The sequence below is a fragment of the Chrysemys picta genome, chromosome 3, assembly GCF_011386835.1.
Source record: "Chrysemys picta bellii isolate R12L10 chromosome 3, ASM1138683v2, whole genome shotgun sequence".
Classification (NCBI taxonomy): Eukaryota; Metazoa; Chordata; order Testudines; family Emydidae; genus Chrysemys; species Chrysemys picta.
In genome coordinates, this window is record NC_088793.1 from 154,473,043 (window position 1) to 154,492,118 (window position 19,076).

General features: G+C 46.5%; 1 protein-coding gene across 2 annotated transcripts in view; it reads right to left on the reverse strand.

Annotated features, from left to right (window-relative positions):
- ALK (ALK receptor tyrosine kinase) overlaps positions 1–19,076 on the reverse strand; it is a 587,230-nt gene that overhangs the window by 465,589 nt on the left and 102,565 nt on the right. Inside the window, exon 1 of one of the 2 annotated variants that reach the window (XM_065589314.1) lies at positions 16,874–16,950. The exons of the other annotated variant lie outside the window; for it this stretch is intronic. Within the exon in view, the coding sequence (XP_065445386.1) occupies positions 16,874–16,895 (22 nt within the window). The 5' untranslated portion in view covers positions 16,896–16,950. Of the gene's footprint in view, positions 1–16,873; positions 16,951–19,076 lie in introns of those variants that run through there. 2 annotated transcript variants of the gene reach the window in all.

The following is a 19,076-nucleotide window of genomic DNA, read 5'->3' on the forward strand; positions in this document are numbered from 1 at the left end:
TCAAAACCCAACCTGTCATTTTCGAGTCCATTTTTGTGAGGCCTTATGAATGGACAATCAGATCTATTTGGGATAAAATAAGAAACAATCTTAACTTTTAATGAGATCTGAAAAAAGCTTGTTTAATTTATTCCCCTTCTCTCCCCTACACTGCATTGCTTTTTGTTTGTGATGCACCGATGTACATTCAGCTTTTGATCAGTAACAAAAGCAGAAGTGCCAGAACACGGAAAGAAATGTTAACATTTCTAGTCCAATTTTGCAGACATTAGCCGTTCAGAGCTGTCTCCAAATGATCACTTCCTTAGCCAAATTGAATGAAATCTCCAAAGCTTTTAAAAGCAGTTCCACTCTGAAAAGGAGATCCAAAAAAAGGGGGTGTATGATGTGGCTATCTATTTATGCTCTTAATGATTTCCAGATGAGATATGCACAGTTTGCAAATCAACATTTTTTTCTTTAACTGTCAGCCCTGCAAACTTAACCCAGGATTCTAGAGTCAAAGTGGGCTTTTCCCATCTTGTGCACCATAACCAATAACAAAGATTCTGCAGGCCAAATTATGCTTTCAGTGAAACCATGAGGTTGCACAAGTGCATAACTGACTGAAACTTAATCAAAATTCTATTGAGGTTGTGTAAGAAGGAAAAGCATCCAGCTCACTCTCCCATAGCTGAAGTCAAAAACAATAAAATATATTATATTGTGACTAACATTAGCAGAAATTAGTCTGATTGCACACACGAAATAGATCTATTGGCTAAGAAAGTACCATTTTTGGATAGTCACTCTTGAGAGCTGAACAACATTTTAACATCACTAGTAAATTACATTCAGTTCGGGAGTTAAAAATCAGGATTTATTAGCCTGCTACAATGTTTGGTAGGTAAACAGGAAAACAAAAATGTCATGCCCATTGTGTCCTAAACCTGTGCACCAAAAACAAAGCATTCCACATTCCCACCAATGTTAGGGCAAGTAGGCTGGCCTGGAGCAGAAGCCGAATTCACCACTATCTGTAGCTACCATGGGGCAGAAAGCCAGAGATTTTTCTAATGAATATAGCCCTTAATGTCTTGGCAAAACATCAAGGAGATACTTTACTAAATAAAAAAAATCCTCTTTGTAATATAAGCAATATCTCTGCCAGTATCACACTAATGGCTCAGCTCCAGGCAATAAAGATTTAGTATAAAACCCAGTACTACTGGGACATAATCCAATTTTTGCACCCTCCAACAGATTCAGAAAAAACACACTTTCCTTGTTCCACATATTGATTTTTCCAGACTTTGGGTTTTGGCCTAGATCTCATCATATAAAACATAATTAAACAACAAAAACACACATACAGAAAACCCACCACATTAACTTTTATTCCCTGATATTACAACTTCACTGACTAAAATTTCAAAATGAATGAACCTCAAATCTTACTCAACTTCATATTTAATCCAGTGTCCTCCTTTTTCTTTTCTTTAGACTGAAACAAGGACGCATGTAAGATCTCAAGAGGTTGTCTACCCTCAGCCATTGATAAGGATAAGAGCAGTCAGAGTGGTGGATTTCTCCAATTCCAAGGACAACTCTAACTGTGAAATGTTTACAAGGATATACCAGGCTAAATTCATTCCTGCAGTGACTCTACTACCAAGCCCATGGAGTTACACAGTGGATGAACTTGTATTTATTTTTTCAACTCAGACTATGTCCATTAAAAGATTTGTGAACTTTGACTGAACCCTGGCCCATTTCCAGGGTGAGATGGGAAGTATAATGTTTTTGCATTTAAAAAATTGTTTTATATTAAAGCAGCAAAAATCACAACGTTATTTTGGGAACAAAAATTCCAGTTGGAAACTGAAAGCAATACCTTAATACCATCAACCATAAAATGTAATTTATTGAATACAATCAATAAATACCATTTGCTCATTAATTTCTTATTTGGATCATATTTACAGGAAAACATTAGTAACTGAAGTAATGGTGAATTAAATGGCAACCACTTGCGCAAGGATTTGATGAAACTCGTACAGTTAGACAAAAGACAGAGATGATAATAAGTAGTGCCTTTTATCCTGACATCTTGAAGTGCTTTAGAAAGGTGGGCAAGTGTCATCAGGCCTATTATCCCAGTGCAATGCACTAGTCACAGAGGCATGGTGCCTCTCTTTATTCTGAGAGCAATGGAATCAAATCAAATACACTTCTGGTGAGCATGACAGAGCGGGACAGGCCTGTCCTCCATTTTGTATGCCTGTTTCCATTTTGGTATTCTGTGTTGAAAACTAGTTTCATCTTGTATATGCACAGCCAATTGGGAAACCTTCCCTACCTAGGTGGGGTATTTGACACTCCTTGAGAACTGTCGGGGGGAAAAGAGACACCAAGATGGAGGGCCACTGTTTAAGAATGACTAAGGTGACCAGATATCCCGATTTTATAGGGACAGACGATATTTGGGGCTTTTTTAAAAAAAATATGGACTCTTATTACCCCCCACCACCCGTCCCGATTTTTCACACTTGCTATCTGGTCACCCTAAGAATGACTCAACTGCTGGCCCACCCTTTATGGTGCAATGGGTCTCTGAAAGTGAAGCCTGCATGGAGTGGGATGTGGTACCTCTGAGTGGAATACATGGTATAGAGAGAGACACACCCTATTTAAGGGCTGAGTTCTGTCTTATTGGTCTAACCAAGGCCAGGTGCAAGATGACTAGCACCAGAAGACAGTATGGGCTGCCTGCTCGAAAGACCCTGACGAAACCCTGGACTCACAGGAGTGGTGAGCTCAGACCAGGGGAATTATGTTCAGGATTGTTGTGTTGTTTTCCAAAGATCTGTAATACTACAGTGCAATTTAAGAATAAAATGTGTTTGTAGTTAAGCAACTCTATGCTAAATTCTTGTATGTTCCTTGCCTGCCTGCACATTGTCCCTGAAGGGATTAATTGGGAACCCAGAGCTCCCACAGCCATGTGGAACTCTGGGGAAATGTGTCTTAGATACCTAGGGCTGGAGGGCTGTAGCACTGGTTCTAGGGTCTAAGGCAGCCAGACTCTGGCATCCCACTGTCCAAGAAGAGTGCCAGACATCCTTGAGTGTGCCTAAGAGACCCAAAAGGTAGGAACAGTGATCAGCCATTACCCAGACCTGGGGGCTTAGAAACATGTGGGAGCCAGGATTTTGGTCTCTTTACAGCCGACTGCTGTCTAGGGCCAGGTTGCAGGAGCGAGCATCAGCAAATTTCAGTTTGCTGCCTTCTGTGTCCTGTGACTACAGATCCTTTTGCTGAGTACACTCATATGCATGGTATCTATTATTTTTTGTTTGTTTAGCACCCGTGTACTCAATATCAATGATGTAGCCTAAGCCCTGACCCAGCAAAGTACTTAAGAACATGCTTAATGTTAAGCTCCTAAGTAGCCCCACAGGGGATTGTTCGCATGCTTAAAGTTAAAATTGTATTTAAATATTTTATCTCGGGACCCAAATGTATAAATTAATAGCAGTAATTTAGTTATCTAAATACGGATTATCCTCTCTAGTAACCTGTGGGTTGGCTGATTGTGGAAAACAATTGACTCTGTCCATTAAGAGTTTCACACTCAGCTCTGTCAGTCATATTGTATTTTTCACTATATAGGGATTGGGTTCACTAGCTTGTCTAATTGTTCCGTGCACTCAGTGCAGGAGCCCCATATCGAGCTCTTTTCCCATGGTCTAATATTATAATCTCTGATAAACCGATGTATCTCTTCTACATTGCAAGTTTGTCCTAGCCCATCTGAGACTGATGGCAATGCTATTAGTTGCCACTTGCTGGCAGACAGAATTCTCCTTCATACTATACAGTTAATACGCTGCTTAGCTGCCCAATTGCTCCTGACTTGTATGTTTCTGGATGTCACCCTTATATCCTTCACTTAATTTTGAGTGAAGCTGTATTAATTGAAATAATAAACAGTACAGCCAAACAACTATATAGTAATACAATTAAATACACTGGTGTAGTGGTATAAATAAAGCAGGGGTTCTCAAACAGGGGATTACAAGGTTATTACATGGGGGGGGTCACGAGCTGTCAGCCTTCACCTCCAGCACTTATAATGGTGTTATATAAAAAAGTGTTTTTAATTTATAACTGGGGGGTCGCACTCAGAAGCTTGCTATGTGAAAGGGGTCACCAGGACAAAAGAACCACTGAAATAAAGCATGCAAGGGTCAAATTTTAAAATAAATCATGACAATTTTTAAATCTTATTATAGAATGTATAAAGTCAGTGTTTAGTCAACTGAGAACAAAGCTAGTAGCCAAATCCCTGTGTTTTAATCCCAGATCTGCTACAGTCCTGTGTGGCCATAGTCAAATCACTTCCTCATTTGTAAAGTCAGGATAATTATTCTGATTTACCACACAGGAGTGTTGGGAGGGTTACTGGGTATAAAAGCTCTTTGAAAGTGTAAAATATTATTATACAGTTAAAACCAAAATTAAAACCTTAATAGCGCAAAAAAAAAAAAAAAAAAAAAGAGAGTCCCAGTTGTTAAACACCAAGGTACAAAGACCAATCTGAACTGCCTAGATGAGTTTGCTTTTAACTTGTCCTTCTCTCAGTAATGATTGTATCTGCAGTGCTAGCATATCTAGGGGAATCACACTGCTTGGCTGGGTACTTTGGGATACATAATATTCCCATTTACAGGTGGGGGAAATAGTTTAAATGATGTGCCCACATTCAAACAGAGTCAGTATCAGAGCCAGCACTAGAATGCAAGATTTCCTGTTTCTCAGAACTGTGCCCCAATCCGACCTCTCATAGCTTTGGGAAAACACTAAGCTCTTTGGGTGTTACAAGTGCAAGGTATTGTGTTCTTTTTCAGTTAACCTTGGAGAAATACAATACTCCATATTCACTCCTGAAGACAGTAAAACCTGAATCCTAAAACAACCTTAAAACCACAATCAGCTGAATTTCTCTTTTTTTTTTTTTTTTTTTACTTCTTTGGCATTATTAGGTTGGTCCCAAAAAATCAAAAGTAATTCTACACCTGGAGCTTAAACTCAAATAATAATAATAAATGAGTTTCATTTGATCTGTGCAAGCCTGCAGTGTGTTCGACAAAAGCGTCAGGGCCTCAGGCATTATTGGGATATTGGCAGAGGCTGTTCCCTGAATTATAGAAAGAAGAAAAAAAACCATTGTTCGCATTTGCTGAGGCTGTTGCAGCAGATTAAGTTTGGATCAATGAGTTGCTTGATTATCCTACTTCACTCCTGCGCCTCTTTCAAGGCCTCAGTGTTACCAACTGTGAAAATAAAAAGACGGCTTACACAGCCGAAATTACATTCTGCAAAAGCTTAATCTTAGTTTAGAAACAAGGGGTAAAATTTTCACAAGTGCTTAAGTGGCATAGGAGCCCACGTCTGATTTTCAAAAGGGATTTAGGCTCTCAGAACTATAGTCACATTGAAAGTCAATGGGACTTAAGCGCCTAAAGTTCAGATTTACAAAGGTATTTAGGTATCTGAGGCTGCAGATAGCATCTTTAGAAAATCCCACTAGGTGCCAAAGTGAATTAGGTACCCAACTTGCTTAGGCCCTTTTGAAATTCCCACTAGCTGCCTATCTGTATCTTCAGGTGCTGAAATACCTTTGTAAATCTGACCCTCATCTCTTAAATCATTTAGGTGGCAGCTTTGAAAATTTTACCCAAGAAGACTGATTCTCATCTGTGATCCTGCCCCTCTGTGCCACTTCAGTTGTGTGCAGAGGCCAGAAACAGCCAAATCTCCCATGGTGGAGAATCCCTAGTGTGTTGAGAAGGGAATCTCCAACTGGCTTAGTTGACAAAGATGGTTTCTCCACAACCACTGGTGTTGTGTGCAGGAGAAGGCATGGCCTGAGTATTACAGCACTTCAGTGATCGTTAGCTGGTGACCCGCCCCTGAGGGGCCATAGCCAATCAGTGTACTTTAGAGCAGCCCAGAGGCTTTTCTGACATGCACTACAGACAGTACAGAACCAACTATACATTAGTAGAGCCCTGCAAATTTGCAGAACTCTCTTCCATGGGTGCGGGATATCTGCGGCCTATGTTTGCAGATCACGGATTGGATGCAGATACAAATTTTGTATCCGCACAGGGCTCTATTCATTAGGATTAGGATGCTGTTATAAGCTTATTTGAAGCCCATTTTTCAGCTGCACCCAACTGATACTGAGCATAGCTAAAAATTTGACCCTGTAAAAGTTGAACAGCAATGAAGATATGCCCTCCAATTTTGGAAATGTTCTGAAACCACCACAACACTATATACTTGAAACCCCAATTTCACTACCGTGTCTTCTGTTACCATATGTTACCTTGAATTTTAAACTCCAATAAACTATACCCTGGATGACATCCCTCATCTTGTTCTGATGTTGGACGGAAAATACTCTCGAGTTTTACCTGATAGATTTTTTTTTAATATAATTTTATTTTTTTTAAACCTGGTTCTGCCATGCAGTTAACATATTCAAGACTATTGGATTTGCAGGTCAGATCCATGCTTCATCAATTCTGATATCCCTTTCCCCAACAGAGGCCACTCCTGAGGAATCCGGAAAAAAAATAAAATCAGAATTCACCAGGCCAAACTGCAGAATGCTGTACATGGGGAAAATATTCCCCTCCAACCGCAAAACAAATCTATCTTTTTTCTTTAAAAGATAAACTCTTTTTGGTTTTTGATCAGATTCCTATTAAAAGTGTTCTGGGATCACTCTCTTGTTTGGCAAAGCTTTCACTTTTTGATTGCATGAGGCAATGGAATCTGCAGTTGTATAAACACATTACAGTTGGATGACATGATGAACAGACCCATATATTTGTATAACAGCATTACAAATGAAGATCGTAATATTTTACTGCTTTGTGACTAAGAAGCCATTGTTACATCCATTCGTTTGTCTCTCCGCACAAGATGTCCATTGCTCCTAAGGGTGCAAATAAAAAGTTTGCCAAACTAATAAAAAAAATAGTAACAGCTGTTATTCATTTTCTTCTAAACAAAAAGAACAAAAATCTTACATATTGCAAGATGTGTGTCTTGACTATACTCAAGACACAACTAAGTGGCCTAGGACACAGGACTCCTGGATTCTATTTTACTCCCAGTTCTGCTGCCCACCATCTCTAGTCCCAACTTTGTGATGTTTTACAAGTCATTTAGCCTGATTCTTTGTGGCTCAGCACCTTGTGTAGATATTTAAACCGGTGCAAACTAAATATACAATGGGTGTAAAATGCAACCATTCTGATTTGGGAGCATATTACACCCTCTTTGCATTGGTGTAATGACCACATAACGTGTGGGCCGAAAATGCCTTAATTTAGCCATTTGTAAAAATTAAACATCCAAGCTCACAGGGGCACTGTAAAGTGGTTATGATCATCAAATGAAAGGCATTTTGTAAATCCATTTTTTAAACAATACTACTACTAATGATACTATGCAAGGATAGATTAATTAGAGCTAATAAGGACTCAGCCGAGCCACCAACAATGCTAGGGTTACCATTCGTCTGGATTCCCCCGGACATGTCCGGCTTTTTGAGCTAAAAATAGCGTCCGGGGGGAATTTGTAAATGTCCGCACTTCCCCTCCTCCCCCCTGCAGCAGAGCTCCCTCCCTCCCTGCATTCGCAGATCGCCTCCGGCAGTCTGGAGCTCCTCCCCCGCTGCTGCCCAGCATGCCAGGATGAATGGCTCAGGCAGTTCCTGAGCAAGTTCACAGAGACATTAGGCGAAGAAAGGCCAACAACAAGGGGGCCAGGGGGTCGGAAAAGGGGCAGGGAGGTTCTGGAGGGGGAAGTCAAGAGACGGGGGGGTCGGGAGTTCGGGGGGGGCATTCTGGGGGTGGGGGGGGGTGTGGATAAGGTTTTGGGCAGTCAGGGTACAGGTAGCGGGTAGGGTCCTGGGGGGCATTTGGGGGGGTGATCTTAGGAGGGGGCAGTTAGGGGACAAGGAACAGGGAGGCTTAGGTAGGAGGTGGGGTTCTGGAGGGCAGTTAGGAGCAGGGGTCCCAGGAGGAGGCAGTCAGGGGACAAGGAGCGGGGGAGAGGGTTGGGAGTTCTGGGGGGGGGGCTGTCAGGGGGTGGAGAGTGGTTGGATGGGGCGTGGGAGTCCCAGGGGTCTGTCTGGGGGTGGGGGTGTGGATAAGGTTTTGGGCAGTCAGGGGACAAGGAGCCGGGCAAGGGTTGAGGGTTCTGAGGGGGGGAAGTGGGAGGGGCAGAGGCGGGGCTAGGGCAGGATGGGGGCGGGGCTCCTCCCATCCTCTTTTTTTGCTTGCTGAAATATGGTAACCCTAAACAATGCCCCACCTTTATTTGTAGATTAGTAAGTGTGCAACTGATTTCCCGTTGTCTTCCCCCATCTGCAAAACACACAAGCACATTATCATACACCTCTGTGCTGGTTCCTGGTTCCAGCTGGGCCAGAATATCGTAAACAGCTGGATGAATAATATATACAAACCATGTGCCTTTTTTCCAATCAATTGACAAACAAGGCTTGAATTTCCAAAGGACACTACAGAAGTGAGGTTCCCACATGCCACTGAAGTTCCACATGCCCAGGTGACCTATACTATTAATTTTTATTATTATTTTTTAGCATTTGACCAGCTCTACAGTTAATCTAATGAGATCATCACATCAATTATCCATGTGCTTTTTCTATTCTTCAGCAATTCGGGGGGGGGGGGTAGTTCTGTCCAATTATTCAACCAGTTTGACACAAATAGGGTAAGCTGTTTCAGACACCAGCCCAGTTTTCCAGACTAAGCTATTCTGGGTTATTCAGATTAGGGTTAAATAAATAACAGTACTTGAACATTTTAGCATTGATTCTGCAACCCAATTTGCACAGCTGAACCCCTTGTAGAGCCACCAAGCTCTTCACAGACATACAGAGTCCAGCTACACAGACCCAGTTGCAGAACGAGGATGGAAATGTGTGCCCAATGTTGCTAGGTAATTTCCAACAAGTCAAAATTGTCCCAGTGAGTAAAAATTTACCTTATAGTGTGTGCAACCCAAACACTGCAGCATTATGCTAGTGCATGAGAGCCCGAAAGTGAAACTTGTGTACTTCCACAGTCCAAGCTGAATAAAATGCAAAAAGTAAATTGCATAAAGAGTGAAAAGTGAATGAGATTTTAAGACATTAGAGGGACTAATCTAAATTGCAATGTGCCCTACGGGTAAGGAATTAGGTGGATACATTTAAGTGTGGAGATGGAGGCTAGGCAGATTGGGCTTCATTATTAAGGGGATAATTGGAGCTGACACGGGCCCCAGTGCAGGCTCAGACAGTCCTGAAAGCTGCCCTTATTTGAATCCCTGGTTCAGTGGTCTCTATAGATAGGTCTACCCTGTAGCTGGGAGCGTGGCTCCTAGTTCAGTTATATATACCTGTGCTAGATCCACTTGAGTTAGTGTGTTCAAAATAGCAGTGTGGATGTTGTGGCACAGGCAGCAGCTCAGACTTGGGGCACACAAGTCCTAGGTTGCCTGACAACATGGATCCAAAATGGGGTGGCTAGCCCAAGCCACTGCCTGGGCGGCAATGTCCACACTGCTATTTTTAGTATGCAAGCTTGAGCAGAGCTAGCGTGAGTCTGTCTACTCACTGGGAGGCTCCCTTAAGGTTGCAGTGTAGATAAATCCTATGGGCCATTGCATAGGTACAGTATAGACCCATTTACACGCGAATCCGCTTAACGTGCGGTAGCGCCATGCCTCCCAGTGCTACCCATTTAACACGCGAGACTCGTTAACACATGGTACAGGAATTTGCTATGTAGCGCTACAGATTTGCTCACTAACTCACTGACAGAAATTGACAGGAAGTGCGGAGCAGAAACGTGTTGTACATCTTTACTGCTGACGGGGGGGGGGGGGAGGGCAGCAATGTTAAAGTGCTGCCACAGCAAAGGACCGTCCTTAAAGCACTGCCATGGAGGCGCTTTAATGTGGCTGCCCCTCCTCCGCCCCCCCACCAGCAGGGCCGCTGACGGGGGAGGCAAAAAGGGCAGGGACATTAAAGCGCTGCTGGGGGCGCGCAGCAACGTTAAAGCGCTGCCACGGCAAAGGACCCTGCGGCGCTTTAAGGTCCCTGCCCCTTTGGCCCCCGGGACCGGCGATTTAAAAGGGACCGGGGTTCTGGACATTGCTACTGCAGGAGTGGTGTCCGGAGCCCCAGGCCCTTTAAATCGCCACGGGAACCCCGGGCAGAGCGGACCAGGAGGCGTGGAAGGGCTGGCTGGGGGATGCTGACCCCTAGTCCCTTCCGCCCGAGGCCTCGCCCCTTCCAGGGACCAGAACCGCTCCCGCCCCATACCGGTAAGTGTCCTGAGTTACTTTCACGCCTGTGTAGTAATAATAATGTTTTTATTAGATTACACATTTGAATTTATATTCTTGCAAAGCGCTGTTAACGGATAGGCCTGCAGTATTTCGGATGCTGTGAATACATATGTAATCCTAGATAATTATACATGTGTATATATAGTTATCTTAAGATATTTCAGCATGGCCCTCTTAACCCGCAATCTGTTAACACGCGGTCGTGACGGCTTGACTCCCAACATCGGCGCGTAAACGGGTCTGTACTATACAGAATCACCAGACGGTAGCACTGCCCAGACCATACTACTCCCATCCCTGCTGTGCCCTCTGCATGGGAGGGGGAGTCTTGAGGAGCACCACAGTGTCCCTTGCACGGATTATATTCATTAAGAGAAGGGAGCTTTACATCTGCTCTACAGCCCCTTTGCACCAAGCAGGTACAAAGGGGTCATACGAAAATGATGAATAAGGCCCCTTCTTTAAATACATTATTTTTAACCAGACAAGATCCCTTGAAGGAACTCGCATATGGAGCCCATCTCTTGTATATCCCGGCGTCAGTCACAGATCATAGACCCCACCCTGAAACACATTCAAACCTTCATGGTGTTTCCAACCCCATCCGCAACAGGAGTGGAAAATAAAGAACAAGAAAGGCTTTATAGGTGATTGCTGATTTTTCATTGTGCTTTAGTGTCTAGCCTTCTTTCGTGAGGCTCTGACAGAAGCTCACGCAGACAAAGGATTATATGAGCTAAGAACCCTCAGCCACCATCAAAAGAACATTTGGCATCCTTAACATGAGCTACGGCTGCCTGCACACAGCCAAGGAGTATGCTGCTGTTGGTTCTCCGTGGAGTGCATGTCAGATCTGTGGAGCAGCCAACCGAGCCCTCCAACAAAATATACTAATAATTTATGAAGAGAAAGTAATTCTTGCAGACCAGGAGGGCTGCGTGCAATAAAGGGAGAGACAAGGAACTGAAAATAGATGAGACTAGAGAGAAAAATACAGTTCTCCAAGGTTGCTGTGAAACACCCACGTGCGCGCGCACACACACACACAGACACACACAAAAGAAAGATAAAAATGTATGGCCTGATTTTCTGGAAGTACAGCACAGCATTCCACAACTCAGACTGGAGCCAAGGGAAGCTGCAGGGACTCAGCAATTCTGAAAATCAGACCAGTGCTCTCTAACATTTGGGGTGGGCAGGGGGGAGGTAGCTGCCACAAATAGCGGGGTTATGAACTCTTTCTAGTGCCTTTGAAGGGCCAAGGCCAAGAAGGAAAATTGGGAGCATGGAAGAAAAGAAAGAAGAAATAAAGAAGGGAAAGGAGGAAAGAAGAGACTCTGGGAGGGAGATAGAGTGGGAGAGGACTAAGCAGTCTGAAAAAAACAGGTATATTTACTAATAACCTCCTTGATACAAGTCCTGGAAAAAAATCAGCATTGTATCATCAAAAAAAAGACCAGCTGTGGGGTACGTAAAATTAAGGGTCTGATTTTCCAATGCCTTCCACTTTCTATAGTCAGTTATGTGTGCGTAAAGTAGGTATAAGAGGCCACAATGGACTGGCAAGTTAAATCAAACTATTTGTACTTACTGTGTTTGGAACAACTGTAGTTAAGAGCCTAGCGGTGAAACAGAATAATTAATGGCTTTTGTTATGAGTTAAATTCAATGACATGAGCAGGAAGGCTGAAGCAAGGAACATTCAGGCTGATTCCAGACCTCCATCTGCATAGTTCCCCTAACCCCAAATTCAGTGATGACAGGACAAACATCAAATCTTCAAAATGTTCACTGAATATGTCTACATTGCACTCTAGATCACAATCAGCTCAGGCTTGCCTCTATGAGGTGCAATTGCACCTCCTGAGGCAGTGTAGACATACCCACTGTGATGAAGTGGGACTGTTCTTAATGTTTCCTCTGAATATTGTGTGGGTGCCGCAGTTTCTGACCCACCCTCTGTTGCCTAGCAACTAATGGCCAGGCCCTTCCTCCCTGCAAAGGGATGCTAAAGGTGTGGGAGAACAAAGAGGTCAGGTGGTCCGGTAAAGGAACTCAGCAGAGAAGGAGGGGCTGGAGGGGGTTTCAGTTTGGAGCTGGCTGGGGACTAGGAGTGAGGGCAGACGGGAGTGTCTGGCTTGCTGGGCCCCAGAATGGACCCGGCGGAGGGATCCGGTTCTCTGGACCTACAAGCTCTGTTTTAGACCGTGTTCCTGTCATCTAATAAACCTCTGTTTTACTGGCTGGCTGAGAGTCACGTCTGACTGCAAAGTGGGGGTGCGTGCAGGACCCTCTGGCTCCCCCAGGACCCCGCCTGGGCGGACTCGCTGTGGGAAGCGCATGGAGGGGCATATGCTGAATGCTCCCAGGAGAAACCCAGGAGGTGAAGCCGTGTGAGCTTCTTGCCCTGAAGACAGTCTGCTCCATGGGAGAGGAGGCTCCCCAAAGTCCTGACTGGCTTTGTGGGGAGCAGTTCCAGAGCATCGCCCGGGGACTCCATGACACCCACCAGCAGAGCTTACTTGTGGGCACTTACTAGCAACTTATGGGGGCAGCTGTTCTCATTCTCTCTCCTCCTGTTAAAGGAGAAATGGAGACTCTTTTGACTGTTTCTCTTCAGTTCCTACCTATACTTTATCAACTTCTATCCTCTCCTCTTTATTAGTATATAAAGTATCCCCTTTAATAAATCCTCCCCTAAGGGATGTATCTGTCCAAACCGTGTGCTCCACTCAGGGCCGGCTCTACAATTTTTGCTGCCCCAAGCAAAAAAAAAAAAAAAAAGAAGCCGCGCAGACTGTGCCGCCCCAAGAATGGACTGAATGCCGCCCCTTAGCATGCGCCACCCCAGGCACGCACTTCCTCCGCTGGTGCCTGGAGCCAGCCCTGGCATCTCTGCACCTGTTGGCTTTCCCCCAGCTGTTAGTTTAAAAACTCCTCTACGACCTTTTTACATTTTACATGCCAGCAATCTGTTTCCATTTTGATTTAAGTGGAGCCCATCCTCTATAGACTTCTCCTTTCCCAAAAGGTGTACGTACACACACACACACACACACACACACACACACAGAGCACATTACAGTTGCTGTTCCCACTCATCCTACTTGCCTGGGTATAATTTCTATTTGCCCTCATTTAGTAGGTTTTTCAAGCCCTGGCAAATTTGAATCCTTAACTATACATTAACTATTCACTGTATATACACTAGCAATTCAAAGTCAATTGGTAAAGGGAAAAAAAGTCAATTTGTTTTTGGCATTCAGTCAAATTATTTTCTAAAGCATATTTTCACTGTACAGATATTTCACATTGATTGGAATAAAATTTAATCAGATGGTCTGAAAATCCCCAGTTTAAAAAAATATTTAATTCTAACATTTAAAAGTTAATTCTCCCTTCACCATGCTTAGTACTTTCATTAAAGCAAAAATTATTATTAGCATTATGTGACCCTTCAGAAATAGGCCCATTGTTCAATAAAACTGACCTCAGCAACAATTGACCTTAACATTGCTCAACCATTTGACAGTCATTTATCTTCTGATCTCCCTTCAATGGGCCTTGTTGCTGAAACAGCTAATTCATCAACCTGGAAGTTTAGTTTAACACAGGGGTAGGCAACCTTTCAGAAGTGGTGTGCCGAGTCTTCATTTATTCACTTTAATTTAAGGTTTCGCGTGCCGGTAATACATGTTAATGTTTTTTAGAAGGTCTCTCTCTATAAGTCTATATTATATAACTAAACTATTGTTGTATGTAAAGTAAACAAGGTTTTCAAAATGTTTAAGAAGCTTCCTTTAAAATTAAATTAAAATGCTGATCTTACACCGCCAGCCTGCTCAGCTCACTGCCAGCCTGGGGTTCTGTTCACCTAGGCCTGCAGCGGGCTGAGCGGGGTGACTCGAGGTCAGGGCAGAGGGCTGGGGGTGTGTGGAGGTGCAGGGCAGAAGGCTGGGTGTTGGGGGGAGGTGCAGGGCAGAGGGCTGGGTGTTGGGGGGCAGGGCAGAGGGCTGGGGGTGTGTGGAGGGGAGGTGCAGGGCAGAGGGCTGGGGGGGGTGTGGAGGGGAGGTACAGGGCACAAGGCTGGGGGTGTGTGGAGGGGCAGGGCAGAGGGCTGGGTGTCGGGGGGCAGGGCAGAGGGCTGGGGGGGTGTGGAAGGGCAGGGCAGAGGGCTGGGTGTCGGGGGGCAGGGCAGAGGGCTGGGGGGGGGTGTGGAGGGGCAGGGCAGAGGGCTGGAGGGTGTGTGGAGGGGCAGGGCAGATGGCTGGGTGTGGGGGGGGGTGCAGGGCAGAAGGCTGGGGGGGTGTGGAGGGAGGTCAGGGCAGAGGGCTGGGGGGGGTGTGGAGGTGCAGGGCACAAGGCTGGATGTGTGTGGGGCGTGCAGGGCAGAGGGCTGGGGGGGTGGAGGTGCAGGGCACAAGGCTGGGTGTGGGGGGTGCAGGGCAGAGGGCTGGGGGGGTGGAGGTGTAGGGCACAAGGCTGGGAAGGGTGTGGGGGGTGCAGGGCAGAGGGCTTGGGGGGGGGTGGGAGGTGCAGGGCAGAAGGCTGGGGTGCTCGGCGCGGCTCATGGCAGGGGGCTGGGAGGGATATGCCCTGTTCCACCCCCTTCCCAATAGCCTGTCCTTACCTCTCTCTGCCTCCTCTACGGACCAGCGAGCACGCTGCCGCTTGACTCAGCTCCGCTCCCCCTCCCCCTCGCAAGGGCCGTCGCCGGCAGGGGGGGGGGAGAAGGAGGAGGAGGGGCCGGAATGCACCACATTGTGGGAAGAAGCGGGGGAGGGGTGGGGAGCTTGGCTGCCGCAGGACCAAGATTCTGCCTCCTGCCCCCGCAGGGGAGAGCGGTGGGCGGGGGAGCTGAGTGGGGTGGGGGGCCGGGACCCCCCACACACCGCTCTCCCCTGCAGGGGCAGGAGGGAGAAGCTTGGTCCTGTGGCAGCCAAGCTTCCGTCCTCCCCCGCTTCTTCCCCCAGCTTGGTGCTTTCCGGCCCCTCCGCCTCCTCCTCCTCTCCCCGGGCAGCAGCGTGCCTCTCAGAATCGGCTCGCAGGCCGTGTTTGGCACGCGTGCTGTAGGTTGCCGACACCTGGTTTAACAGCACAGTGCCGGCATTTCTTTTCTACTTATGCCATGAGGGGACAGCTTTAGAATGACTCAAGAAACCATGTCACATTGCTACTGAATGGGATTTGAAGAGCAGCCATGTACCCATAAGTGACTTGCATTTGGCACTTCCCTTTAAGCACACATTGAGAACCATCAGGGCCGGCTCTAGGTTTTTTGCTGCCCCAAGCAAAAAAAATTTTGGCTGCCCCCCCACCCCACTGCACCCTCCTGCACCCCCAGCCCTGGGTCACTGGTAACTCGCTCCCAGGGCGGGTCATTCAGCAGGAATTTTGGATGTGCACAGAACACAGACAGGATTGGTTCCCATATGGTTACAGAACTGCAGTAAAGTGGAACAATTTTCAGCTTGTGTGACTGGAGGATATCTGGATGCATATTATAAGACTGTCCTACATAAATGAGGAAAAGTTGAGGTGCCTTTATTATTCTTTTGTTCCATTCTTTGTTTCTATGGGGAATTTGCCAATGCAATATCACTGTCTTCCTTTTAAACAAATAAAATTAAAACTTAAAATAATAATAAATAATAATAATAAAAAAGCAATGGCTGTTGAAAATAGCAATTCCAGTCCTAATAACCACTGGGAAGTATTTCTTGCTCAGTTTATTCTACTTTTTCTACAGCAAGTTACAGTGGATCAGTATATTTGATTTGGGGGAAATGAAGTAACAGCTGCCGAAATTGAGCTTGAGCACTCCTGAATTTTGAGGGTGTTCAAATCTGGAAGGCAGGTGCTAGATTCCCTTTCTGAATATTAGCTATATCTGGAAAGGAAAAGTCAATTTCTGTTTCCATAGCTCAGAAGTGGAAATCCTCCTAAGTGCCTGGTACTGTATCTAAAGCTGCCCAGGTCCAGAGCCTCCCCTCCTTTACTTCTCATTTTAAATTCTAGTGGGATCCACGTACCTGCCTTGCTAGGCTTCAGATAGAGAGGTGCACCGTCCATTTAGTCCCCCCAATTTCTTCTTTGGGGGAGAACCCAGGGCTGGGGCAGCAGGAGGTGTGGGTGCGAGGGGGGTGGGAAGGTGGGAAGAGCCCAGGCTGGGGTGGCAGGGGGTGCAGGTGTGGGGGGAGAGCCCAGGGCTGGGGCAGCAGGGGGTGCGGGTGCAGGGGAGGGGGAGAAGAGCCCAGGGCTGGGGCAGCAGGTGGTGCAAGTGGGGGGAGAGCCCAGGGCTGAGGCAGCGGGGGGTGTAGGTGGGGGCCAGAGCTGGGGCAGCAGGGGGTGTGGGCGGGGGAGAGTCCAGGGCTGGGGCAACACAGGGGTGCGGGGGGAGCCCAGGGCTGGGGTGGGGGGGCAGTAAAAAACCTAGAGCTGGCTCTGTCCCTACCGGTTACAGCAAGCTGCAGCATGAGGTTTCAGTTCCACACGCCTTCCCTTTCCTGTTGGTAGAGGCCAAGGGAATGCTAGGAAATGTAGTTCTTTCCCTGCTCCAGGGCTGGCTCTATAGGCAGGGAGCTAAGCAAGGAACTACAGCTCCCAGGGCCCCCTGTTGGTTCTCAGCTCCCAGGCTGGATTCTTGTGCCCCTGCAAATTTGCCGCCCCAAGCACCTGCTTGCTTTGCTGGTGCATAGAGCCGGCCCTGAGAACCATGCTGAAACAAAACACACAAATTACCTTGTTAACTTCAAGTTAAGGTGCTGCTTAACATTAAAGCCAAAATATGACTTCATTAAACCAACAAAAATCCTATGCGTTTAAAAACTATGGGCACAGTTACAGTTTTGCAAATTAACGTACAAATGTAAGACATATATATAAAAATTAACTCCAGCCATCCGGCCTCACTCTCTTGCAACAGAAGCCAACCATCCCTACATCATGCACATTTCCAGTATAGGCTACAACCTTTACAAGTTAACAGGCTCTGTGGAATTATGAAATTACCAGTAGCTGAAAGCTTGTGCTCTCCCAAGGGTGCAATTCATAAAGTCGTGTGTTTAAAAACCAGAAATGAGGGCTCTTATTTTCATGTGCTGTGTTGTACTCAGCAAGGTTGCTGTGTTAACATGTTCCCCATGGTTTATGCAGAGCAGCCCCCTGGTTGCAGGCACCACCACCTCTTTGTCCCTCCCATAGCTGTTACTCCCACCCCCTCTGAGCAACTGTCACATTCCAACTGCCACAGAACCTTTGCCTGCCAACATTCCAGGTGGTTTCCACAGGTCCCAATGATGGTTGAACCTGGTGATGTTCTGAACAGAGACACCTCTCAGCTATGCTCTGAGCTGTTTCCAGCACTTCACATGGACTCAATAGATATTCTAGGCTTCAGAGTGACATGCAGACAGAATGAGAATACTGCAAGATGTGCATTGATTTGTGGGGGTGGCAAATCAGGGTGTGTGTATTGCACTGAAGGGCTATGTATGTTTGGGGTTTTTGTGTATGCTGGTTGTGTAGTTGCATGCATGGTTGTGTGTTTCTTGGAGGTTTGTGCTGGGAGATGTGTGTGATTTGTGCAGGTGGGTGCATGGATATGGTAGTTGTGCTAAGCAGCTCACCATCTGTGCAGTCTCCCTCATACATCAAATGAAACTGTTGCATACAAATTATCTGTAAAGTAGGAGTGGCAATTGGATGAGTTATGTCTGATAACAGTTGAACACATTTGGCATGGCATAGCTTCATGCCTTATTGTAGGTTTACACCAAATGGGTGGAATTTGTGAAGTCAAAATGGCTGAGAACTTAAAAACAGGATGGTGGTAGACTGAAACCCGGTGGTGATTGAACATGGAAACATGAACAAAGAGAGCCCCCATCCATGCTTGTAGCTGTTTCCATGGCTTCACACTGACTGTGCAGACATTTTAGGCTTCATTGTGACATTCCTGAAATCTTATCATAGAAACTAATCCCATTGAGGTTACTACTTGGCTCTCCTGTGGAGTGAAGAGGGGAGTTGGGACACTTATGTAGGGGAGTTGTGGGTGAGTAGAGAAGCTAGGAGTGCTTCATGTATCTTGTCAAGGGGGAGGGTACAATGCAGAGGTGAAAGTAAGCCGGTATGCCCCGGTACGGCATACCAGCAAGAGCCGGTTTGCTGTACCGGGGCGGCCCGGCTTCCCCAGGGGGCAATTTAAAGGGCCTGGGGCTCCCAGCAGGGGCTTTAAATTGCCACCAGAGCCCCACTGCTGGAGCTCCGGGGTAGGGCTGCAGGGCTCTGGGGGCTATTTAAAATGTCTGGGGCTCTCGCTGCTTCTACCGTCCCGGCCCTTTAAATAGCTGCCGGAGCCCCACCGCCACTACTCCAGGGCTCCGGCGGCTATTTACAGGGCCAGGGCAGTAGAAGCAGGGGAGCCCCAGGCCCTTTAAATAGCCCCCAGAGCCCGGGGTAGCGGGGGACTCCAGGGGCTATTTAAAGGGCCTGGGGCTCCAGCTGCCTCTGCCTCCCAGGTCCTTTAAATAGCCGCGGGAGCCCTGCTGCTTCCCCAGGGCTCCCGCGGCTATTTACAGGGCCAGGGCGGTAGCAGCAGGGGAGCCCTGGGTCCTTTAAATAGCCCCCAGAGCTGCTGCTGCTACCCGGGGGGA